Source organism: Zootoca vivipara, chromosome 5 (assembly GCF_965207765.1).
Source record: "Zootoca vivipara chromosome 5, rZooViv2.hap1.1, whole genome shotgun sequence".
NCBI lineage: Eukaryota > Metazoa > Chordata > Lepidosauria > Squamata > Lacertidae > Zootoca > Zootoca vivipara.
The window spans coordinates 43,213,844-43,241,225 of NC_142588.1; the positions used below are offsets into that span (position 1 = coordinate 43,213,844).

The 27,382-nt window shown below is 42.6% G+C and overlaps 1 protein-coding gene across 33 annotated transcripts in view; it reads right to left on the reverse strand.

Moving 5' to 3' along the window:
• TACC2 (transforming acidic coiled-coil containing protein 2) overlaps window positions 1–27,382 on the reverse strand; it is a 173,719-nt gene that overhangs the window by 100,994 nt on the left and 45,343 nt on the right. For 30 of the 33 annotated variants that reach the window (XM_088670478.1, XM_088670475.1, XM_088670479.1 and 27 more), the window contains one exon: window positions 14,917–15,042. The exons of 1 other annotated variant lie outside the window; for it this stretch is intronic. In XM_088670478.1, coding sequence (XP_088526604.1) covers window positions 14,917–15,042 — 126 coding nt within the window. Of the gene's footprint in view, window positions 1–14,916; window positions 15,043–23,350; window positions 23,632–27,382 lie in introns of those variants that run through there. 2 more of the 33 variants (XM_088670486.1, XM_088670485.1) reach the window with 1 other exon arrangement.

Genomic DNA, 27,382 nt, shown 5'->3' on the forward strand with positions numbered 1-27,382 from the left:
ATTCTTTGGCACTGCCCTTCTTTGGAATTGGGATGTAGACTGATCTTCTCCAATCCTCTGGCCATTGCTGAGTTTTCCAAACTTGCTGGCATATTGGGTGTAGCACCTTAACAGCATCATCTTTTAAAATTTTAAACAGTTCAGCTGGAATATCATCACTTCCACTGGCCTTGTTATTAGCAATGCTTTCTAAGGCCCATTTGACTTCACTCTCCAAGATGTCTGGCTCAAGGTCAGCAACCACACTACCTGAGGTGTACGAGACCTCCATATCTTTCTGGTATAATTCCTCTGTGTATTCTTGCCACCTCTTCTTGATGTCTTCTGCTTCTGTTAGGTCCTTACCACTTTTGTCCTTGATTATGGTAATCTTTGTACGAAATGTTCCTTTCATATCTCCAATTTTCTTGAACAGATCTCTGGTTTTCCCCATTCTATTGTTTTCCTCTATTTCTTTGCATTGCTCATTTAAGAAGACCCTCTTGTCTCTCCTTGCTGTTTTTTGGAAATCTGCATTCAGTTTCCTGTATCTTTCCCTATCTCCCTTGCATTTTGCTTGCCTCCTCTCCTCCGCTATTTGTAAGGCCTCGTTGGACAGCCATTTTGCTTTCTTGCATTTCCTTTTCCTTGGGATGGTTTTCATTGCTGCCTCCTGTATAATGTTACGAGCCTCCATCCATAGTTCTTCAGGCACTCTGTCCACCAAATCTAAATCCTTAAACCTGTTCCTCACTTCCACTGTGTATTCATAAGGGATTTGATTCAGATTGTATCTTACTGGCCCAGTGGTTTTTCCTACTTTCTTCAGTTTAAGCTGGAATTTTGCTATAAGAAGCTGATGATCTGAGTTACAGTCAGCTCCAGGTCTTGTTTTTGCTGACTGTATAGAGCTTCTCCATCTTTGGCTGCAGAGAATATAATCAATCTGATTTCGATGCTGTCCATTTGGTGATATCCATGTGTAGAGTCGTCTCTTGTGTTGTTGGAATAGAGTGTTTGTGATGACCAGCTTGTTCTCTTGACAGAACTCTATTAGCCTTTGCCCTGCTTCATTTTGAACTCCAAGGCCAAACTTGCCAGTTGTTCCTTTTATCTCTTGATTCCCTACTTTAGCATTCCAGTCCCCTGTAATGAGAAGAACATCCTTCTTTGGTGTCATTTCTAGAAGGTGTTGTAGGTCTTCATAGAATTGGTCAATTTCACTTTCTTCAGCACCGGTAGTTGGTGCATAAACTTGGATTACTGTGATGTTAAAAGGTCTGCCTTGGATTCGTATCGAGATCATTCTGTCATTTTTGAGATTGCATCCCATTACAGCTTTTGCCACTCTTTTGTTGACTATGAGGGCCACTCCATTTCTGCTACAGGATTCTTGCCCACAGTAGTAGATATGATAGTCATCCGAACTGAATTCGCCCATTCCCTTCCATTTTAGTTCACTGATGCCCAGGATGTCGATATTTATTCTTGTCATCTCATTTTTGACCACATCCAGCTTACCTCCACTCATGGTTCTTACATTCCAGGTTCCTATGCAATATTTTTCTTTACAGCATCGGACTTTCCTTTCGCTTCCAGGCATATCCGCAACTGAGCGTCCTTTCGGCTTTGGCCCAGCCGCTTCATCAGCTCTGAATCTACTTGTACTTGTCCTCCGCTCTTCCTCAGTAGCATGTTGGACGCCTTCCGACCTGAGGGGCTCATCTTCCAGCGTCATAACTTTTATATGCCTGTTGTCTTTGTCCATGGAGTTTTCTTGGCAGGGATACTGGAGTGGCTTGCCAGTTCCTTCTCCAGGTGGATCACGTTTAGTCAAAACTCTCCACTATGACCTGTCCATCTTGGGTGGCCCTGCATGGCATAGCTCATAGCTTCTCTGAGTTATTCAAGCCCCTTCGCCACGACAAGGCATTGATCCATGAAGGGGTCTATTTTACATACTGATTCTCAAATACTTGGATCTGGGCACTTCCTTTTAAATATTCCTTTGAGGGTTACCACAAGGGGGAGGGTGCTCCCCCACCCTGGTACCATGCTTATGAATGCATATTGCTTTGTGGGAAAACATGGAAGACAAGTTATGTACCACCTTGTAGGTAAGAGCCCACAGTAACAGTGGGCCCCTCTGAGTTAGAGCAGGTCTCCACTCCCCCAGGTGTGAGATGGGTGGGTCAGGGTTCATGAATGTCTGAAGACAGGAAACAGGTGGGTTATGTAGGGTGTAGTGATGGTTTATATGCCACTATTCTATTTTTGTGCTGTTATTATTCTCTCTTCCCTTTGGCTTAAGCTTTCACATTAGTAAAATAAAAAAATTCCTTCAGTAGCACCTTAAAGACCAACTAAGTTTTTATTTTGGTATGAGCTTTCGTGTGCATGCACACTTCTTCAGATACAGTGAAATGGAAGTTTCCAGGCACTTATGTAGAGAAGGGGTGGGGAGGGGTGGGGAGGGGGAGGGGGGATCACTCAGAAGGGTGGTGGAAATGGGTGATTGACTGACTGATAGCTGTTGATGACCGCAAACGACTGCAAATGGTTTTGCATGAAAAAGCAAGGGTTGAGATGGCTGAAGATCGCTTATCATGTATAATGAGATAAGAACCCGATATCTCTGTTCAAACCAGGTCCCTCCATGGTTTTGAGCTTGGTGATAAGTTGCAATTCAGCAACTTCTCTTTCCAGTCTATTTCTGAAATTCTTTTGTAGTAAGACAGCTACTTTGAGATCTTGTATAGAATGTCCTGGGAGATTGAAGTGTTCTCCTACTGGTTTTTCTGTCTTCTGGTTCCTGATGTCAGATTTATGTCCATTTATCCTTTGGCGTAGGGTTTGGCCTGTTTGTCCAATATAGAGAGCTGAAGGGCACTGTTGGCATTTGATGGCATACACAATGTTAGAGGATGAGCAATTAAATAGTCCTGAGATGGTATGTTGGATGTTGTTGGGGCCAGTAATGGTGTTGTCTGGGTGTATGTGGCAGCAAAGTTGGCATCTGGGTTTATTGCAGGCTCTGGTACCAGTGTCCATGTTAAGTCTGGTGGTTGTATTATTGTGGGTGAGGAGTTGTTTAAGATTGGGTGGCTGTCTGTAGGCAATGAAAGGTCTTCCTCCCAGAGCTTGAGAAAGGGAGCGGTCATTGTCCAGGAGAGGCTGTAGATCTCTGATGATGCGTTGTACTGTTTTAGCTTGGGAGCTGTATGTGATGACTAGTGGTGTTCTGTTATTTTCTTTTTTGGGTCTGTCTTGCAGCAGGTTCTCTCTAGGTATCTGTCTGGCTCTGTTGATCTGTTGTTTAACTTCATCAGGTGGATATTTTAGTTCTAAAAAGGTTTGCTGTAGATCTCTTAGGTAAGATTCTCTGTCTGTAGAGTTGGAACAGATGCGGTTGTAACGTAAGGCCTGGCTGTATACGATGGATTGTTTGGTATGTTTGGGATGGTAGCTAGAAGCATGTAGATATGTTTGTCGGTCAGTTGGTTTTCTGTATAAGGTGGTGTCTATACGTCCATCCTGTATTTTTATAGTAGTGTCCAAAAAATGTATTTCTTGCATAGATTGGTTCATTGTTAGGTTGATGGTGGGGTGAAAGTCATTGAATGTCTGGTGGAAGGTTTCCAGGGTCTGTTGTCCATGTGTCCAGATAATAAAAATATCGTCAATGTATCGCAGGTACAGGAGAGGTTTGAGTGGGTAGGAGTTAAGGAAACGTTTCATTGCCTACAGACAGCCACCCAATCTTAAACAACTCCTCACCCACAATAATACAACCACCAGACTTAACATGGACACTGGTACCAGAGCCTGCAATAAACCCAGATGCCAACTTTGCTGCCACATACACCCAGACAACACCATTACTGGCCCCAACAACATCCAACATACCATCTCAGGACTATTTAATTGCTCATCCTCTAACATTGTGTATGCCATCAAATGCCAACAGTGCCCTTCAGCTCTCTATATTGGACAAACAGGCCAAACCCTACGCCAAAGGATAAATGGACATAAATCTGACATCAGGAACCAGAAGACAGAAAAACCAGTAGGAGAACACTTCAATCTCCCAGGACATTCTATACAAGATCTCAAAGTAGCTGTCTTACTACAAAAGAATTTCAGAAATAGACTGGAAAGAGAAGTTGCTGAATTGCAACTTATCACCAAGCTCAAAACCATGGAGGGACCTGGTTTGAACAGAGATATCGGGTTCTTATCTCATTATACATGATAAGCGATCTTCAGCCATCTCAACCCTTGCTTTTTCATGCAAAACCATTTGCAGTCGTTTGCGGTCATCAACAGCTATCAGTCAGTCAATCACCCATTTCCACCACCCTTCTGAGTGATCCCCCCTCCCCCTCCCCACCCCTCCCCACCCCTTCTCTACATAAGTGCCTGGAAACTTCCATTTCACTGTATCTGAAGAAGTGTGCATGCACACGAAAGCTCATACCAAAATAAAAACTTAGTTGGTCTTTAAGGTGCTACTGAAGGAATTTTTTTATTTTACTTCGATCCAGACCAACACGGCTACCTACCTGTAACCTTTCACATTAGGTTAAGCTAATTGTATTGTTTTATATAACCCAACTGCTTTATATAACGTCATTCAGGCTAAACTGTTACCTTAACTTATTTGTATTGTTTTATACAATGTTGTATGGGTTGTTGTTGTTGCATCTGCTTATTGATATTGCTATTTCTAATTGTTTATAATATGTATTTTCAAATTGTTAATTGTCTACAGTATATGTTATGAGCCCCTTCGGGCACAATTTCCTGGAAAAGGAGCATACAAATAGACTTTTTAAAAGAAACAAGCCCGTTTTCTTCATCTGTCTTGGCTGTTTGGTTGAATCCTCCTGTGCGTGCAAAGTTAAGGTCTGTGGATTGAGGTGAATCAATATTAGAATAGGAGCACCCTTTTATTTCATTCCACTCTCTTGCCTGGCTTGAGTTCTGCTTAATCACTCTTCATAGGAGGAAAAGGAAGAGGTAGTTGGCAAGGGCAGGCTGTAATATCATGTCAGACATTATGTCTCCACTCCCCATGTGCCTATAAAGGTGGCACCCATGCCTCCACCTTGGCTGTCCAGCACTTTGACAACTGAGACATTAAACCATTTCTCAACCCATTCATATGTGTGTTTATTCAGAAGTTAAGTTCCAATGAGTTGGACTCCCAAGTAAGCAAAGCCATACATGTATACTCAAAAGTGTTCCCTCAAGATCAATGGGTAGAACATTGGAACCATAGTCTCATTGATATCTCCTTAGAGATATCAGTTTGAGAGTTCCATTCATTGTAGCTTGAGTATTAAGCCATCAACCAACAAAACACCATTTTTAGAGAACATTCTCACCCTACTCGGGCAGAGCCAAAAATGCTCTCCACCTTCGGGACCCCAGTGTAGCTTGCCTTCTGGATTACAGGAGGCACACTCAGTGATTAGAATTCAACTTTAGACCTTTGTGTTGATAGGGCTACTGGGGGCAAGGCTTACATGCATCGCCCATCTCCCCATTCACCATAGCTGCCAAGTTTTCCCTTTTCTCACGAGGAAGCCTATTCAGCATAAGGGAAAATCCCTTAAAAAAGGGATAACTTGGCAGCTATGCATTCACATTCTCTGAACATGAGAATGTTAGGATCTCTTACTCACATATAGGACCCTGGCAGACACACATGCCCGACTGGCATGTTCCCTCCCTCCTGGTAGATAGTTCGGAGCTTCAAAAGCTTTCTTCAGCCTGAACATCACAGCAACTGATGCCAAGAAACATCAGCACACTTGAGGTTCCGGTTTCCGCCTGCAGGAATGGCGGACCTGTTTTCCATCTCTCTGACCTTCGTAAGGAATTTGGCGGTTGCTAGGGGAGTAAATGGCAACCCCCTACCCTCTCCGGGGGTTACGGAGAGGGGCCGCTGGCCCGCGATGCCCCCAGACCCACTCCGACTGTTTTTGGAGTGGGGGGAGCTTGGGCTGAGCACTTACGAGGGCCAGGACTCCCGGACGCTAATCTGCATGGCGGGGATTTCCATGGTTAAAGAAGATAATTAGGCTTAAATCTATGGACATACTTCAGAAGGAGGGGAAGAAGCGCTGTTTACTGCTGAGAAATTTATGCTGCTGAAAGGAGAGGAGTCAAAGATTGTACTGCATCTGGAAGAAGGATTGATGGGGACGGAGCGATAAGGGAAGCGAGTTTTTATTTTTTTTTTCCTTCATATTGTTGCCTCGTACCTTCCCGGACGCGATGTCCTGGCTTGTTTGGAGTGAAAGAGAAGCAAAAGACTGTGTGAGTTGAACTTTATAACTGTTGTCACTGAGCATATTTTTTTAAAGATGTGGAGTTGCCGATGAGAAAAGCCTCCCCCTAGTTGGGCGGAAGGAGTTCTGGACGCGCTCGGAGGATTTATGAGTTGTGACGCACTTTAAATTGGAGCAGCGACCTGAAGCTAAGTTCAGCTATAGGGCAAGGAGATCCATTAATTTACCAAGAGTTTATGGTTTGATGTTTGGGTCTCCTGCCTGAAAAAGCTGTAAATTCTATAATGATCGTGAATCTTCATGGCTATGAGAGAAAGCGAAAGTGATTTGAGCTTTTTGAGATGGCGCTGCTTCGGGCTGCTTCGACGCAACAAGGAGCTCCATTAAGAAGATTTATGGGGAGGCTGGACTGATTAACTCACACAGGAGAAAGAACATCTGTGAAACGTTGTTTGATATTTATCTCAGCGGCTGGGAAACAATCGGATGAAAGTGGAAAACATCTATGTGACTGTAAGGGGAAGATCTGGATTATTATGAACTTGGAGGACGATTTGAACTTTAGAAAAAAGACGGCAGTGGACAGTTGCGAGGAATTCCCAATTTCTTGAAGCATGGGAACCCAAATAAAAAATTCTTTAGATGATTTGGCATAACATTCGGTTTGATTGATATATATATGTGTATAATTTGAAATATTGAATGTGATATAATTGGTTTTAATTGGAAAATTAATAAAAATATTTTTTTTAAAAAAAAAGAAACATCAGCACACTTATGAATCCGCAGTTTGCACAGTTGCGTAACATACCTCAGCAACTCAGCATTTGGCTAATCTACGTTTATTTACATATAAACACAAATGGAGCATTGCAACATGGCTCCCTCTCTTTCTAGCATCAGACAGCAAAGAGAAAGAACAAAGGACAATAGTCCCACTTCAGGAAACACAGTACCACAAACATCCTGTTTCCCTTACGTCCGACTCTGTGGAATAAAAACATACACCATCATGTGATAGACAACAACCCCATGAATGCAGACACAGGGAATGAATCTCCAGAATGGTTCTTCTATCCATTAAACATTTTTTTATCTAATAATTGCCTTCTGTTGCAGTTAAATATCATTGAGTTGCTTCAAAAACACCAAGGGACCAATTTAGAAGCATGCAAAATAAGTGCTGGCCACATTCATGCTAATGGTGAACCCTAACACAGTTTGCCACTGCCAATGACAGTCTGATATGAAGAGAGAGTGGGCAGGAAAAGGAATGTAGTGTATGCCCAAAGAGGAATGATAACCATTTCCCAACAGTTGCTTTCATGTTCAAATGGAGGGTGGCTAAATAAATCTCTGAAGCAAACAGCCTCCATCATTTGGGAATTCATTTTAACAATTGACTTTTATTGTTTTCAATAATGCAAAAAGATGCATACGAAGAAACTGAATGTAAGCCCATGTTGATTACTGAATTATCCCAGGGGGAAAAGCTAGGGTATTTCAGGTTCCTTTGGGAAGAAGGGCAAGATATAAATTGGATAAATAATAATAATGATTCAAGGAATAGTTCCATGGTGGCTTAAGGAACAAGTTCTTCCAGAGGTTACAGTGGGCTGTGCCCTATACACTATGAAGAGGAACCTCACATGGGCAAAATGATTCTGCTCTCCATATGGCCCTCTCTTGTTGCATCAGCTTCTCCAAGGATGCTAACGGGCAGAGTTTCCCAAGCCATTCCCCTATACTGAAGTGGGAACCAGTCCACCAGTGATGCACAGTTTCAACAAGTGCCACTGCTGCTAAAAGTACAATTCAATACTTATGACACCATTCCTTGTGTTGGCCTCAGAACAGAGTCAGTAATGCAACCTCCAGCTCTGAGCTCACTGGCTTGGCAGTGACTTCTGATATTACATGAAACACCTCCTGCCAGAAGGATTGGACCCAAGGGCACTTGCACCAGATGTGGGAGAACAACTCTCCCTTTTAAAAACAGGTTTGGATCAGATGCTTGGACACTCTTTTTACAATGTCTGCCGATAGTTTCTAAAGCCACTAGAGAAATATAACCTAGCACAGAGACAAAGCACACGTATAATAAGGCAGCGTGACCAAAAAGGCTCACACACAGGTCTTCTTAATGGGAAGGAGCACTTAACATAGGACACACCCACACCCTGAAATGTTGGGCCCTGCTCATGTATGACTTTGCTAAAAGGGGGGACCCACTACCCACCCAGATCACATTGTTATATATATAGAAGTTTTGCTGACTGCTGGCCTGCCTTCTTATCTAGAAACTACAATGTGATACTTATATTTAGCATCACTAGCGCTGCCTTACCATGCATCTTCACAATGTCTAATCAATACGGAACTTGCAGAAATGCCGAGTCATACAAGACTGTCCCTTTTCAAGGATACCTCAGCTTCAGAGGTGAAACTGGAATACCACAGGTTTGCAACAACTGCTTACTACAATTTTCTTTACCTAAAGGAGCAGATACAATGTGGGTGTCTGTGTGCCTCCCCTCCCACCCCACCCGCCAGCTAAATACTCTTAACCATCTAGATCAGCCTCTGCTGTGAAATCTCAATTTACACCTCACCTATGCTGCAATCTCGACACACTTGCTTGGAAGCAAGCCCCACTGAACTGACTTACTTCTGAGTAGAAACATATAGGTCTGAACTTTTAAGGGACATGGGAGTTTAGGTGAGGTTTACTTCCAGGGGAACATGCTTCAATTCACTGTGTGTACTGTCCATTAATTTCAATAGTGGATAGGCACACTCTCTAAATCTGTTTGGACCTATAAAGGTTTACCACCCAGAAAGAGACCACATACTTCCATGTCCTCCCAGAATAATAACTATGCCCATGTCTATATTTAACTTAGGAGGCTGTAACTTCATCTAGGGCAGGACAGTGGGAGCCAAATGGAGCACCTCCAGGCCTCTCTCTTGAGCTCTCAGGACCTTTGTCCTGGTTTCTGGATCTGAACCTATTCAAGTGCTTTTGGCTTGGCTGGAATGTGTAACTGAACTGTGATAACGCCTCTTGCTTGCCTGATTGTAGAAGGGGGGACATGGGTGCGCCAATGTCCATAGATAACTCTGGCTTTTGCATTGCTGGAATGCAGACTACTGTACAAAGGTAAGAGTCACATACAGTGCCAGATTTACATACAGTATAAGCTAAACAAGCTATAGCTTAGGACTCCACTCTCTTGGGGGCCCCCAAAAAAAATTAAAGGAAAAAAAACCCTGGATGTACATTTCCAAAATATAAGATAAAAAACAAACCTACATACAGCAACAGTGTTTTCTGTTGTGTATAGACCGATTAGGTCCATAAATTACCATATAGCATATATTCAACACAAAAAACAGCGACAATTTGTTGTTGACAAAGGACAGCTGGACATATAAAGGGCCCCATTACCTTCAGTAGCTTAGGGCCTCATCAAACCGAAATCTGGCCCTGGTCACTTATGTTGGTCCTCTCACTTTTGCCTCTGACCCTGCTCACCAATGACATTTGGCTCCATGAGGGAATGCTTCCCTGAGTCCCACCCCCCACCCATGCCAATCTAGGAGATCCAAATTCAGAATATCATTTTTTTGTTTATTTATGTACAAGTTGCTTCAGAACACCATGAGAAAAAGAAGGAATGAGGGATGCAGAAAACAACCATTTGCAATCACTCAAGAGGAACTGTCTCCATGGCCAAGGAAGAAGGCAGTCATCCACCTCAGTTTTAGCCCGATATTCTTGTGTCCAAGCATGGTGGTGGTTGTTCCAAAAAACAATCACTATTCCCATAGTACAGAGTTTAGTTTATAAATATATGCTTTTGAGATTTAAAATACTTATTTCGGGGTCGGGGGAAGAGTGTTTTGAGAACTTCTGCTGAAATGTTAAGCTCTTCATCACAGCACTTGGTTGAATACATCATTCCCCCCTGTCAAAGACTGGAAGATTAAAAAGATTTTCATGGCCTGCCATGCAGAGACCCCATATTGCGCTGAGCACTGTGGTATCACTAGGGGGTTAGAGGGATGGAGCTTGAGACAGTTGCCCTTGAGACACAAAAACAAAGATATAATATCTTGACTGGACAGATGGAGGGTTGGAATCTGAGCTCTTATTACACGCTGCCATCTGGAATACATTTAGCACAAAATGACCTGATTATTACACACATGCACACCACCTATCAGAATTAGAGGTCATCTTTTATGGGCCAGCAATCAAACCTAACAGTAAAACACGTCTGAGCAGAGGGGGACTTATATATTCACTTTAAGGCAGCTACAGATTAGACGTTGCTGAAGGTGACGGCCTGAGATTTAAAAAATTAAAAATTAAAAAGCACAAGAGCACACATCCAGGGAGGAGGTAGAAATGCCAAGGAAACACTGCCTGGAAAAAAGAACATTTCCAACATAGTAGTGGCAAAACAGCATTCCAGCAAAATAATGCAATCTTCTGTTCTTCATAAACAGCAACATAAAAACATGCTTGTACCACCTAGACCATGTTACCCTCACCCTTCTCCCTACTCAGAAGTTCCTGCTTGTGATTTCAATTGCTGTGAAAGATCACTTCACATTTGACGATTTCAGTGGTAGGAAAATCATCCTGTGACCAAGCATTGGTTTGTACTTCTGCATGGTTACTCAGTATTTCTCCAGAATGAGAATGACAGCTTTCGGGTCATCAGCCACTTCATTTCTTTTTATGTTCCACGACTGTCGCTCAAGAATCTAGCAGAAGTGTATCAGTGAGCATAAAGAGCTTTACAAAACTGCCTACAAATCACCATCTAGTAAGGGTGCTTTTAAAAATACAGTACCCTTCTGGAAACCCAGTAATGCTCAGATTGGTGATTGACAGACTAGGATAAGTAGGGAACTGACCCATCCCAAATTGGCCCTCTTCCTCCAGGACTCACTTGGGATTTCTTTACCACATTAGATCACTGCCAACTGGCAACAGAGATAATGCATCTGACCAGAGTGGCCGGCACGAAAATAAATAAATCTGGGAACTGATGCAAACAAGAAGGCACCATGTTCAAAATCTGCACTAGTCTAAAGAGAGGTGAATTTATCAACTTAGATTTATTGAGACATGCAAAAAGCATCACAACCCATAAATCAGAAGTTGAGACTTTGGTGGATGCAAAAATATTGTACTTGTTGCCTATCCCTGCACCTTCCTTTTTCCATCTAAAGGTGAAGCTTGGGAGGTGCCAGAACTAACCATTGGCACAAACTGCACAGCCACAGAAATTAGCCAATTCTTGACCATTTATTCTGGATTCTCTGTAAACAGTCACGCTCTAACACGGGCAGTGAAAAGGTACTTCCTTTTCCTACCTGCTTGAAAGCCACAGTTCCTAAATGCTTGAAAGTCAACACTGAAACATGATCCAGGAGATGATGGACCCTGGGGACTCATGAGCAGATGGCATACTAGAAGATGGTATATTTGTGTTGCACAAAGGCAAAGCCTCGCTACCATGTTGCAGAAGCGATAGGCTCGGCATATTGCATTGCTAGAAAGATGTCCTGTTTTCCGCAACTTTCAAATGGGTTTTCTAACATCTACCACAGCGTTTCTCAACCGCTGTTCCGCGGCACACTAGTGTGCCGCGAGACGCTGGCTGGTGTGCCGCGACGTGCTAACCGGCCGGAAAGCAATATTTCTCCTCCTCTTTCCCAAAGCTCAGTGCAAACGACTGGAGGGTGGTTTTAGACAAACTTAAAGAAGCTGGCTGGATGAGCTCAACCTGAAACTTGCTGAGCAAAGGATTGTGCTGGCAGAGAAATCAGCGGCTTGTGAAGCCTTATTACAGGAGATTGCAACCAACACAGCAATTGGCAAGTGTTTCTTACAGTCATAATTATATAGTCAACTTTTTAACTTTTTTAATGGTGGTGTGCCTCGTGATTTTTTTCATGGAACAAGTGTGCCGTGGCCCAAAAAAGGTTGAGAAACACTGATCTACCATGCTGCTTCTTTAGTAGCAAGGCTGCTGCAGCAAACAGTAGCAAGGCTGTTCTGCTTAACATAAATACCTTTAAATCTCAGAGATTTGCAGCAACATGCATCCAACAATATTATTTTAAAGCTTATACCAGTTCCTAGCCATTTGAAGGAGCCCTTGAAGGAGACTATCCTAATATACTGTATAATCTGTAATGAGCTATGGTTTTTTAGCAAATAGTGTTGTGTGGAGTGGGTGAGGAAACATAGTTTGGGTACGGATGCGGAAATAGGTGTAAAAACAACCAAGAGTCTTGTGGCACCCTTAAAAAATTTATTCTAGCATAAAGTTTTGTGGACTACAGTCCACTTCATTCAGCTGCACACACACACACAAACACACACTATGCAGAGGCTGTAAACATTTATGTTAAAAAGGAAATTAAACAAAGAAAAGTACAGATGATTATAACTGCATTCTCAACTGGCCATTCACAAAAAAAAAAAAAATACAGGCATCCTGATACTAACAGGCCAGTACACATGTGCAGTGCGATAAAAACACATTGTACCTGTTTAACCCCACAAGTGACAGCACTGAACCTCTTGATGGCTGTAATTCACCTGTTTAAAACACTGCAGACTCACTGTGAAAGTTACCGTATTTTTCTGTGTATAAGACTAGGTTTTTATCCTAAAAAAATAATGTCAAAAATTTGGGGGTGTCTTATACACAGATAGATCTTTCCCCATTTTCTTAAATTGGAGTCCCCCCAAATAGGGGGTGTCTTATACATGGGGGCATCTTATAGATGGAAAAATACAGTACTTAGTTCAAGGATGGTCACCTTATGGTCACACTGGGAAAAACTGGGAATGGTAGAGCGATGGAGGAAAGCTGTGATGTTAATGTGATGATGATTGTTTATATATCTAGATAGATAGATGATAGATAGATATATCACACTAGAAGATGAGCAGATTAATGAACCTCTGGTGGTGATATGGGGGATCATATCATAGTACTGCCAGAGTAGATATGGGGACAGAGTTGGCATCTGGGTCTATCATAAGCTCTGGCCCCCGTATCTGTATCCCTATTGTGTGGCCTTTTATTGCTGGTGAATGGTTGTTTCAGCAATGTCTGAATGTTGTTGTTTTTTGTGAATGGGCATTGTTAATAAGGACATTATCACTATCTGTAGTTTTCTGCATTTCTTTTCTTTCTGACCCTACTGCTTACAACTGAACACCCCCCCCCCTCTACCATCTATTTATGTACCTGCAACTCAGGAGAAGCCTTTTTGCATCTGATCAAATGGACTTCCTGTGGTCTGTGGCTCACGAAAGCTTATGCTATAATAGTGTCAAGATGCCCAGTACTTCATCATTTTTGCTGCAAGGGATTAACATGGTTAAGTTGGGATAGTCCATTCCACCTTAAGGAGCAGACGTGTGAGATTGTTACATGTCACGTGTCTGTTTACGTTCCAGCACAGTCTGCTGGGAACTTCCGTTGTGTACAGCTTTTGCTTTTGAGACTCTGAGGAGATGAAGGAGAGACTTGTTTTTCTTTGTCCTGATTTATGCTCAATAAATCTGCTTGTAATTATGCTTTCACAAGCCTCTCCACACCGCTTCTGTTCATGCAGTGTGCTGCTAATATAGTGTGCTCAGACTTCTGTCGCTCCAGGAGATCGTCCAACATGCCGGCTGGAAGAGCATGATCCAGCTGAGGGCTAGCCAGCTGGCCTCTCGATCCCCTCTGGATGGCAACAGGTTAATGTCTAGAAATTAAGGTTGTAATAAGCATATTTGGGCTGCTGATGGTACCTCAGTAATGCACCACTCCCTAATTTTATTAATTCAGTAAAGGGCACACTATTTTTGCAGTTTTCTGAAAAATGGGAGTAAGTGAACATGCCCTGAGGCAAGCTTTGCAGAAACTTCACAAAGAAATAAACACTTTTGGTTAGTGTGGCTTCTTCTCAGTTTGCTAACTCTGCTGAGAGTCAACAATAAGCAGGATAAAAAAATTAGGTGGAACAAGACAACCTAGCCATAGCCAAAACAAACAAACAAACCAATAGCCTGGGCTCTTACAGCCTGGCTGTTTAGTAATCCAACTGTAAGAAATATGATTCTAAAGGGTAAACAGCCCTCTGAAATGCAGAACACAACAAAAGCTATGGTTCTGAATGTACTCTCAACTTGTTGCCAAGTATGATTAAAAAGCATTGAGCCTATTTACATCCATTTCCCCACTCATGAACAAATGGCACTTCTTCCTACCTACTGCCAAACTCTATCATTCCCCAAGATAGTTCATTCTAATTCAGGGCAAATGCCACTCTAGCTAGAAGTGTCCTCCTGAGACTACAGCCTAACATTCACGATTGCTTTGTGTCTGGATTCCAACAGCACTGAATTAGAACATTCAAAATATGCCCTATTTCCAACCCACTCCCAAAAAATTTAAAAATAGACTACCACTCATTGGTACATAGTCACTCCCGACCATTTAGTAGCCCATAGGACAAGGCCATTGTCTGTCTCTAACACCAGGAACCACTGAATGGTTGGAACTGCCCCCAATGGCAATGGGTGGTAAATCCTAAATCTGCAAATGATTTCTCACCCTACCTTGTTTCAGTCAGCTCAGCAGATTCCAGAACAGTGTTGTGTCCATCTGAGATAACAGTAGTTAGTGGCTCTTTGGATGAGTCCACATCAGGCACCAATTTGATGGCATCACCAGGAACAGAAGAACTGTGTGAAGCAAGACAGGGAAAAACAGTGAGACATCCTTCTGAAACAATAGTCCTTTTGGGAGCATCTATCAAAAATTGACAACTATAACTTTTGGACAATTAGAGCTAGTAACAATTCCAAAATAGGAAACCTTCCTAGGCTTATCTACCATTACTTGCTTCCCTCAAAAACTTCTTATATGTTTTGACTCTCCAAGTCATCTAAAAATCCACACCAGCGGGGAGGCAGGCACTGGAGAGATTTCATTCAGGTCCACAACAGACCATGCTCACCAGAATCATTTCACATTAGTGTTTTGATGCCCTCTGATGTTGCAGATATCACTGTGAGCTTCCCTAAGTCAAGGGAACGACAACCTGAGCTTTGGTTAACTGCAGGAAAATGGAAAACTGTTGCTGTGTTGCTCAATCCTCTAATTAGGAGAGTCTGGTGGAAGTGAGGAGAGAGGGAAATAGATTAAGAAAGACCAGACTATGAAAGTCTAACAGCAAAGGAACCACGGGAAAATGAAAAGCTTGAAAATACAGACTCCCCACCTCCTAATATCCTCACAACAGGCATTGAGATAGGCCAGCTGGCCCAAGGAACACAAAAAGTAAAAGCAGACATTTTGGCCCAATTTCCCAAATATCACAAACGGTCTCCAGAATATTCCACCAGGCTAGTTGCTAAACAGAGCAATCATGGGGGCAGGCAGGGAAGGAGGGAGGAAGCCGAAGAAATGTTGACTGATATTTAAGCCACAGAGACTGCATCCAACATCCAGTCATAGCTTTAAGGTGGAATGTGGAAGTAACGGTAGGAGCAGACATTCAAGTAAGGTCCTTCAGGGTGCAGATATCAGGCTGCAACAAGGCCTATTGGGAACAAAAGCTATAACAATAGCTGGATTTTAGAAATGGGAATTTGGTCATTGTTATACTTCTTGTTCTAAACCAGGCCTCAGTGCAACCTCATATCTTAAACAGAAGCCAACCTTTTTCTGCCTCTTCCTGTGCTCTCTCATCATGCTGTTGACCACCTACTACAATGAACAGTTTTCAAGAACTAAAAAGCTTTCAGAATATTGTGTGATATTTTGGTTGGCCTAAAGAAATTGCCCCAATTAATGTGGATTTTGGCCCAAGGAGCAGATTCCTTGGAAGGGACTTGAACCTGCATCTTCCCACTCTTAGGTTCAACCCTCTTGATACCACACTAGCTCTCTTTGAGGACTAGTAATAGCCATTTGGGAGTGTGAAAATGTGTAATCTTCATGTTATGCATTAAATTTCACATCCTTTGGGAATTTTACCTTCTTAGAAGTCACTTTTGGCAACTTCCTAATACATAAAACAGAAGATACTCAACTTATCTAAACCCTGACACTGAAAATACCGAGCAGCTGGCTTAAAACTCATGAACAAAGTGACAAAAACCCTGGTGTGTTTCAAGCCCAAAAATTAACAGAAATTTTCTCACACGGATGTAATTGAGAAATCTATCAGATCTGACGTTTGTTTAAAATATTTGGATCCATTCCACTGAAAGAAACAATATGCCTAACTGAAAACTGCTTTGACAAACAGCTCTATGAACTCTCACGCAGATGTGAAATGTACTGAGCAAACAGAGTTTTCAAAACAAAGCAATCTCTAAGGTAACTTTTGAGGAGAGGGAGAGGGAAAGGGCCATAGCTGCATAGAAGGGCCTCTGCTTGGCATGCAGAAGGTCCCAGATTCATATTATTATTATTATTATTATTATTATTATTATTATTATTATTATTATTATTTATACCCTGCCCATCTGGCTGGGTTTCCCCAGCCACTCTGGGCGGCTTCCAACAGAAGTATTAAAATACAATAATTTATTAAACATTAAAAGCTTCCCTAAACAGGGCTGCATTCAGATGTCCTCTAAAAGTCTGGTAGTTGTTTTTCTCTTTGACATCTAGGGGGAGGGCATTCCACGGGGCAGGTGCCACTACCAAGAAGGCCTTCTGCCTGGTTCCCTGTAACTTGGCTTCTCGCAGCGAGGGAACCGCCAGAAGGCCCTCGGCATTGGACCTCAGTGTCCAGGCAGAACGATGGAGGTGGAGATGCTCCTTCAGGAATACTGGACCGAGGCCGTTTAGGGCTTTAAAGGTCAGCACCAACACTTTGAATTGTGCTCGGAAACGTACTGGGAGCCAATGTAGGTCTTTCAAGACCAGTGTTATGTGGTCTCGGCGGCTGTTCTCAGATAAGGCTGTGAATACCCCCTGTCTAAAACCCGGACAGCTACTGTGGCTGCCAGTCAGTGTAAATGGCACTGGATAAATCAATAGTCTGACTCAATATAAGGCAGCTTCCTTAATGCCCAGAAGTGATGAATAAGAAAATCCATTCCTATATACTATATAAACTGTGGGGAATGCTTGGAAAGAAAAACCGACTTCCAATTGTGCTCAAGACCATGTGCCTACTTAGGGAAAATGTTTCACAGCTTAACAACCAGCTGCTTGACAACAGCTGCAACACATACACACACACTGTAAATGCATTCAGAAAATCAGTGGGCTCAGCCTGCAACCAACTCATCAGTGGAGTAACACTTTGATCAGCAACAACATACACCCTGCTTACGTCAGTTTGCAAGTATCTGGGTCATGCCTGCTGAGATTGCACATACAAACCAATTTGATGGTACATGTTCAGCAGGTGAGGGGAGTGAATAAATAAGAATAATAAATATGGAAGCTCATCACAAGGTTAAATCTGTACTGTAAGCAAAGTTATTTGCTAACATGCTACTTCCTAGGAATCTTTTAAAGGCAGAAGTGGCCTTACTAAATTTGCCAGTTCTCCTGTGTAGACCATGGATACTATCCAGTGGCTGGCATACTCAGAGTAAAGGTAAAGGGACCCCTGACCATTAGGTCCAGTCGCGGACGACTCTGGGGTTGCGGTGCACATCTCACTTTTCTGGCCGAGGGAGCCGGCGTACAGCTTCTGGGTCATGTGGCCAGCAAGACTAAGCCGCTTCTGATGAACCAGAGCAGCACACAGAAACGCCGTTTACCTTCCTGCCGGAGCAGTACCTGTTTATCTACTTGCACATTGACATGCTTTCGAACTGCTAGGTTGGCAGGAGCTGGGACCGAGCAACGGGAGCTCACCCCATCGCAGAGATTCGAACCGCTGACCTTCTGATCGGCAAGCCCTAGGCTCAGTGGTTTAACCCACAGCGCCACCCGTGTCCCTCATACTCAGAGTAGACCCACTGAAAACAATGAATTTCAATGACTCTGCTCTGTGTATGACTGACACTGGATATCACTGGATATCACTGGATATCACTTAACTCTGTTCACTCTCATAAATAACAAAAGGCAGGTATTCAGTCTTCAGTCAAGAAACAAATGCTTCTTTAAAAAAAAGACTGTCATTTTATGTAATCAAACTACAGTACTCTAGATCATAAGCACAAGATAATAAAAGGATAAGTGAAGCATAACTTGCCTTCAGTTATTGAAGGCAAATATATGTTTAAATTGAGCACTTTGAGTATATTGACTTTCTATTTTTCATGAAACAATTTTGAAGAACGAGTGTATTTTTCCCAATCCCTGTCCTGAAATCACTACCCTTCAAGTAATCAATAGATCCTTCTTTTTTTACTGAAATAAGCTTGAGTGCCTGTGTTGTAAGGGAAAATAAATATGAGATGCTCTCAAACCCTTAAGCAAAATGTGCTGAGGCAGGATAGCTCTAGCTTCTGATAACTACCAAATAAGAGATGACTGAAAATCCAAAGCTTTCAAGAGAAAAAAAACTACTGAGCCCAGCAATGCAGCCTATTTAAAGTATTTGACACTCTGTTTCAGAAACGACAGTGTTATCCAACTGAGAGAGTTCCGATGATCATATCTCCGTTAATAAACCAAGTTACAAACAAGCCTCTTACTCACCCCTTCACATGAGCTGGAAAACAAACCAGGATGTATTCCATAAACAATAGTTTCCCACTTGGTCTGAACCAGTAAACAGCTTTAGACCAAGCCAAGTTATTAACCCAACTTCAAAGCATGGTGTCTTGGGTTTGACAAAATGGGAAGCATTTTAACTATAGTTAATGGAAGCTTGTTTGATCACTTGCCCAAAGGGTTAGGCAAAGGGACCCCTTAAACAGCATGATGTACCTAGTAGAGCACTTCTACAGTCATCAAAATTGTTGCCTCTATTCTTTTTACCAGCTTTGTTGGTTTAGACAGCAGCCTGACATCCACACTAATCCTAACAACACAACAATAAACCTAAGGTTACGTACAAGATACAACTCAAACACAAACAACGTAACTGGCTGTGTTACATGTTACATAGCAATGGTGGCTGTGATAAATACTACTGTAACAAACAGGGGTTATATAGATAAACAGTATAATGGTTTTGATTCCAGGTCTTGGCAATCTACAGAAACATACAGTACAACCTTTCTTAAAGTGACCCTAAGGGTTCCACAAACATATGACCCATGAACTACAAATAAATTCGTGTACTAGTTTTCACAATTCAACTTAGGGTCAGTTTAAGAAAGGTTGTATGTTTCTGTAGATTGCCAAGACCTGGAATCAAAACAGTTATACTGTTTATCTATATAACCTCTGTTTGTTACAGTAGTATTTATCACAGCCACCATAATGCTATAGATCAGGCATCCCCAAACTTCGGCCCTCCAGATGTTTTGGACTACAATTCCCATCATCCCCGACCACTGGTCCTGTTAGCTAGGGATCATGGGAGTTGTAGGCCAAAACATCTGGAGGGCCACAGTTTGGGGATGCCTGCTATAGATCCATTGCTATGTAACATCACATTTGCTATGTATATTTTATTTATGGCATTTATATTATTTTTATATTATTCTTGTAAAATGTACAAGATCACTATATTGCATTTGTCTGCATTATCTAGAATTTATATCACTGAGGAAGCCCAGAAACAAGGATAGAATATTCCAGAAATCCTTGTCAACGTTTGTCATCTTATGAAATTACTATAACCTACATATGGATTGAACCCTTGTCATCTTATGAAATTACAATAACTTACATATGGATTGTTTTTGGACTTCATGAACAAATGCATTTGGAATGGACTTTAGTACAGGCATCCCCAAACTTCGGCCCTCCAGATGTTTTGGACTACAATCCCCATCTTCCCCAACCACTGGTCCTGTTAGCTAGGGATCATGGGAGTTGTAGGCCAAAACATCTGGAGGGCCACAGTTTGGGGATGCCTGCTTTAGTATTTGTTTGAACTTCTGCATTGTGGAATTACTATTGGACTACATTAACAAACACATGTGGAATGGACTTCAGTATCTGACCCATTGGGTCTTCTGATCCTTCAGCTGAATTGTATGTCTCATCTTTGTTGGTTTGCTAATATGATACAGTAAATAACAGATTTTATTTGTGGTATAATGCAGCCGGTCACATTGCTTGTGTTTGAGTGACATCCACAGTAGACATGAGTGAAACCCTTTTAGATCACATCTCCATGCCAGTAAAAGCTTCACATGCTGTAAAGTTGCACCCAAGCTTAGAAGCACTGCTAGAGACAAAGAGCACAGCTGGAAAACAGGTGGCAATCATAGCTAGAAAAGGGCTGCCAGTCTGAGTCCATGCAGGAAAATGAGGACTGAACACTGAATAGTGATATCAAATGCGTTGTCCATCCCAAGGGAACAAAAAGGGTATTTCCCCTCAAAGACACAAAAGTTATTGATGCGCCTAGAAACCCGAGGATGTACTATGTATAGCCACCCAAATCATTCTCTTCCCAACACTTTGACATTTCTAATAACCCTGATTCCAAAGGAGAGAGAGACAGAGAGAGAATGTGGAGGGGTGGAGTTCCTTATTTCTGACTAATCTCATCACCTGGCAAAAGAAAAACCAGACATCTGCAGATGAAAATATAATTTTACAGCAACCCCATGGAATCTTGGCAAGAATGGAATATCTTTTGCCAGGTGATGAGATTAGTCAGAAATAAAGAACTCCACCCCTGTGGTCCCCACATTCCTTGTACACACCTTAAATTGTAAAGAACTTAATCATTCAATCTCAAGTTATTACAGTAAAAAACCATGGAGAAGGGGTTCCCAAGTCATAAATGTGAGTCATCACTAAATATAAGAGAGAAGAACAGTTTATGGAATAGCCCATTTGTACTGCAACTTAGTCCATCCAAACCAGTCAGCCTGTGCATTTGCTGAGTGAAAAACCAATGGCTTGATATTTTTTATAGGGTAGGCAACAAAGCCTAAAGTTGTAACTAGCCCAGAGTAGTCCAATAGAAGCCATCAGGAAGCCATAATAAAGAAATGCTGCCTAACACAACCAGGGGGGGGGATCAAACATATGCTCCATATGTGCACAGCTCTCTTTCTGTTTTGTGCTTGCATTTGTACAAATGGCACAACTTTGCCTTTTAATACTTTGCCTTCATAACAGGCAAAGATTCAGCCCTGAATCTCCCAGACAGCAAAAGGTTTCAGCTGGTTACTTTCTATCTCTCTCACTGCTCTTGGGTAAGACTCAAAATGGGGGCGGGTTAGGAAGTCAGCAATAGAAGCCAACACACTGAAACTGTATTCCACAAGTCAAGCTATGATTTGACATAATTATGAGCAACAGGAAGAGCCAAAAAAAGCATAATCAAGTGTAACCATAATACAGGCAGGACCATCCACCATCAATCACTGCCAGTACGGTACAGTAGCTACAATCCCCACTTTGACCATAAGGGACTAAGTTCAGTTCTCCGCTCAGCCTCGCCAAGAGCACTGGATGCTCTCAGACCAACTTACCTCATAGGGTTGGTTTTAAGGATAAAATAAGATGCACATATACTGGAACTGGCCTTGGACTTAAATATAAATCTGATCACCCACATAATTCAAACCCATGGGTGTCACAAGCAGGTGCACCCCAGCGCTTGCAAGAGAAAAGGCTTAGGAGCCTCGAACCACTTTAACGTCAATGCAACAAAAAAAAAAAGTTAGAATGAAGATTTGTTTCCTTTCTCTTCTCTTCCATATTCACAACATACACAAACTGTACAGATAGTGCAAGACAAGACTCTGTGTGAAAGCAGCTCTACCGCCAGTTTAATCAGAAGCTGATCCTACTGAATTTATACAGGACGTATTTCCAAGTAGGCGACACTGACATCATTCTGGCAAAATTCCAAGTAATGCTCCAATCCAAGGTACATTGATACGAAAGGAACCAGTGAGTTCAATAGGATGTACTCCTAAATAAATCTAAATAGGATTGCCATCCAAGGCAGAAATCCTATACACTTACCAGAAAGTAAATCTCACTGAACTCATTGGAAGCACCTTGGAATAAGCACACTGTGCTTTCCCTGTGGGATGAAAACATTTTTCTTAGGTGTTCCTTTTGTGTTATTTTAAACCAATCTTCATTTGTTGCTGTTTTGGACTGTTTCAAAAGCTATTTTTGTGGTATGTTTGTAAATCACCTTGAGAAACATGTAAAAGGAGATTCATAAACTAATACATAATATTAATAATAATAATGGGTTTAGGAGTTGGACTGTCAGTCTTAGCATAAATGAGATGGAATTCTATTAAGCTTAAATGCAAGGATTTTGGGTTAAGTTCATATATCACAACTTGGGATAAGATCCTATACTGTATACTGTATATCTATATAATAACTTCAGTATGACCCACAAGTTACTACCAAACCTCACAGAAAATTATGAGCATGGGTCACAATGAGTTAAGCTGAACCCACCTGCCCTTTTATTAAAACAATAGACGTCAATCCCGATAAATGTCGGGCATGTCTGTTCAGTAACAAAAGCACTTGTGCTTCCTTGTGTTGTGACTACTCCGGGTTTTTTAAGCTTCCAATTTACAGCTCATGAAATCAGAAGGCAGAAGTTTCCCTGCGTAACAGGACCAACCAACCCACTATGTCTCCATGGAACTGGTAAACATATCCTGTGAGTCAGAGAAATTCAGGCACATTTCACAGCAATGTGCACAAATGTCTTCAACTGCCAGGATGTTAAGATTATGTATTCCCCTTTAATTTTTGCTACGTGTCTGAGCGATTCAAGGCGGCACCTAAACTGTAAGAGTTATTATTTGGTACAATTAGCGGGGGGTGGGCTGGGGAGTGTTTTGAAATAATCCCCAAACTACTTTTTAGAAGGGCACTTTTTGATAGCGTTATCCAAGAACCTCCCACTTCCCCAATGTCATTTACTGGCAAGATCTGTAGAGCCAAACAATTAACACTTACCAGAGCTGTTGGGGTGGGGGGCTTCTATTGGACTCTTAATCAGCTTTAAGACAAAAACAAAACTCCAGAACTTATCACCATCCACTGCAGAGCTAATTCCATGTCAGAAAGCGTTCGCTTCTTAGTAATTATAAAACATCCCAGCTTTCCAGTCAGAAACAAGGCACGCTCTAAAGTGGAATCCCGCAGAACTGAACGCTGATCTCACACACGAGGGAATCAGCCCAGGAAAGTATCTCCAAACTCCTGCGTTCCGGGCTTGCAGATCCCCCTCTGAACGGAAAGCTGCTGGGAAATTGAGCCACACAAAAGGCCAGTGGCTATTAAAAAAAAAAAACAACCCACTAGAGGAGCCCAGCTTAAGAAGCTCCTCCCCCGATTCTCCCAAAAGAGAAGGGAGTATCTCCAGCGAACAGGCAGTGGTCCGAAGGCATCCGAGGCTCCTTGGCTGTCCCTGGAATGTCGGCACGCCTTCGACGCCCGCGCGCCCCAGTCAGTGCGTCTTCCTAAACTGTTCGGAAAGATCCCGAAGGAGATCCAAGTGCTGCTGGATCCCTAAGAGTTTGGAGTTCACACTGGCTCCCCCTCCTCCTCGCAAAAGCAGCGTGTGTATGTGCCAGGGGAAACCGAACACGTGGGTTTCTCTCTCTCTCCACTCCCCCTCTTCTCTCTCTCTCTCTCCAGCGCCTACAGGAGTTGCTTTCCAGGACTTATTGAGTCATGACGAGCAGATCGCTGTTTTGAATTTTCGGCGGCGGCGGAGAAGCACTTTCCCCACGTACTGACGAGAGTTGCTCCCTCGACAGATTATACCAAATGACGCCATTCCAACCCGGGGCGGGCGGGGGAGTTTACCCTTGGGGCGTTCTCCTTGGAGGAGGAGGGGGAAGGAGAGGGGAAACACCACCATTTGCCCGCCCCCGCAGCTATGATTAGAACTGCTATGGTTAACAGCTGGTGGTGAGGAGTTGAAAGAGACACGGGAGGCGTGGGAGGGGAGGGAGCAGCGTCCCTTGGTTGCGGCTGACAATGGAGTCCCCGGTTGGTGACGGCGAGTTTCCCTGTCTGTCTCCTCGTCCTGCAAAACTCCTGACCTGCCACACGCTGGGAAAGGGCCCTTTTGCTAGTCGCATAAGTGGGCGCTACGCCTGGCCAGCAGATGAATTCGTTCCTCTTTCCGGCTCCACAAGGATTTTAGGGTAGGCTTTGGTTATTAATAATAGCCTTAACTCTGTGCATCTGTAGTCCAAAGGAAGCCCCACGGATTTCAGGGAGGCTTTCTCTTAAGTAAGGGGGCCTGCTAAGGATTGAGGCCTAAAACAGCTGCTCGCCTGGAATTCAGAAGGGTTGGGTAGCAGTGACACTTAAAATATGACATCTTTCCATTTACTGGGGGGAGAGTACCTGTGGACTTATGAGGATGGGGATGAGCCAGGGTTTGTTGCATATATTTAGGCGCTAGGTGAAAACATTTCACTTCAATCAGGCCTTCGGCTAATTAACATTGGATGTCCTTTAAAATGTGTTTGTGGGAGGTTTTCGGTTTGGTTTAGTTTTATTACACATTTTATATTCTTGTTTTGTATTTTTATGTTGTGAACCGCTCTGTGATCTTCGGGTGAAGGGCGGTATACAGATTTAATAAATAATACAAATAATATACAGTAGGTTGACCAATTGTAGTTCAGACTAAGTGCAGCAGAAGTTGATTTGTATACCGGTACTTCAACAGGACATATACAGACAAACAGACACAGACTTTGGTTTGTATGTACTGTATGTCCCTATCATTAGGGAAAGCATACTGTTGTGGGGTAGAGTGGGGCAGAGAGTTAGACTTGCATTGTAGAGGCCTGGGTTCAAATCCTCATTCAGGCCTAAAAATTGCTAGAGGACCTTGGGCCAGTCATCTTCATTCACTCAAACTCTCAAAACCATTGTGAGAATAAAATGAAGGCAATTCCTAAGGATGCACCCCTTGCTTCTTAGAAAAAAAAGTTTACACAAACATAGCGGAATTGAAACAGTCAAAGAGATAGTAAAATAGTACAAATGCTTTATCTAGGGCGGATATGAGAGCTTGGTCTTATATTCCTAGTCAAAACAAAATAAAAAAAATTCCTTCCAGTAGCACCTTAGAGACCAACTAGGTTTGTCATTGGTATGAGCTTTCGTGTGCATGCACTGCAGACCAACACGGCTACCTACCTGTAACTTGTACTGTATTCCTAGAGTATTCTGGAGCAATCCCCCCCCCAAATCCAGAAAATCAAAAGAGAAGATTGCATGGATCACCTTTCTTTTGCTGTCTGTTGCTTTGTCTCTAGCTCTAAAAAAAATCAACACTGACTGGTGTGACAAGAAACAGAACTCCTAACAAAGCAAAGCTGTTACTGCCGCTGGTGGAAACTATGTTTCCCTCACTTCCTCTAAGATCAATAAGCACTAGGAGCTGGAAAGAAGAGCAAAGTGAATACTTTTGTTGTATGCCGGGTTTCTTTTGATATGTTAGAGCAGGGATGGGGAACTTGGAGCCCTGCATGTGTTGCTGGCCTGTCCCCAAAAACCTATGGAGAGCCACACTTCACCTCTGCACTGGAGGAAACAACCTGACTATGTTCTGTACTTGATTGCTATACACTCAGATGTCCTGTGACAAGAAAGAGTCAGTCCTCTGTAGTAAAACACCTTCTAGAACTAGCCTTGCCATAGAGCAGGCAGAAGCACCATCGGGTATGGTTAGATGAAGGCACGAACAGATGTTTAATAGTGTAGCAAAACTTTTCTTTTAAAGTGTTAGGCCTAGATAACACATGCATTCTTAATACTGTATACTACCGTAGTTAGCCGGCACCTGAAAGGCAGAAAAATAAGAGGATACGCTTTACAGAAGCAACTTACTTTGGCAAAAGGCTTAACCGATAAGTGAGTGATCTGTTGGACTACAGAGAACACTTTGTTGGCATGGGAGAAAAGTAGCTCTTAATGCTTAGCTACATAGAAAGCGAAGTTAGCTAACAGTGTTTCCAGTCCCTTGAGGAAGATAATAGCTCTGTCAAAAAGAAAAGATCTGAATTGTCAATGCATTGCATTGTTTGTATTATAGTCTGCGATGATGACTCCTCTTCACTGGGCATTTTCCTCTATCAAACGCCCTTGTGTATTGAAGGACTTTTAAGCTTCCATATCCCAATGTGTGTACCAAGAAGTCTTTGTGCTGTGATTCTTGATCTTTGGGTATAAGGGGCACTCTGCACTTGATTTTTACTTTACAGCATGTTATGTAGTCTGTACTGATACGTTAAGGTTTTAGGGGCAGGCTGGTAGCTTCATTCTGTAGGAATTCAAAGTAGACCAAGGAAGAGCCACAGCTCATTGCTAGAACTTATGCTTTGCATGTAGAATTCCCAGGTTCAATCCCAGCTTGTGCAGGTAGGCCTTGGAAAAGCCTCTGCCTATAACCTTGACTATCAGCATAGATAATCCTGAGCTATATGGACTAAGGCTCTCTGACTCAGTAGAACACAGCTTCTCATGCTCCTAGGATTACCCCTATGATTCCAGGGTGGCTTGCAGGCATCCCCTTTGAGTATGTGAGAAGTTATTGTCAAGCCCTCAGTTGCTATGATACACACATTCATTTTTCTGCCCTCCGTGAAGTCAAGCCAGTTTTGTAAGTTTCTGTAGCACTTCCAAGTACTGCACAGCACTTGAAAAAAAACCCAAATTATCTTCCAGCAAGAGAACCAAATAGGCACTTAAACGAATACTTTGCGGATAGTTCCTGTGACATGACTCATCTATCAAAGTGGGCTCTAGCCCTTGAAATTTATGCCCTAATATATTTGTTAATCATTAAGGCGCTAAAGGACTCTGTTTTTAAGATGTTGCTGGTGCCCAGAGTTTCACCGCCTGGTTTGCAGGTGCTGGTTGGCAGGCAGATGTTTGCAGCTTGGAGGAAAGGAGGAGAGCCATGCTCCACTGTGTGCACAGTCAAACATGGCATGGGCGTAGTAGAGGCTATATAAGTCT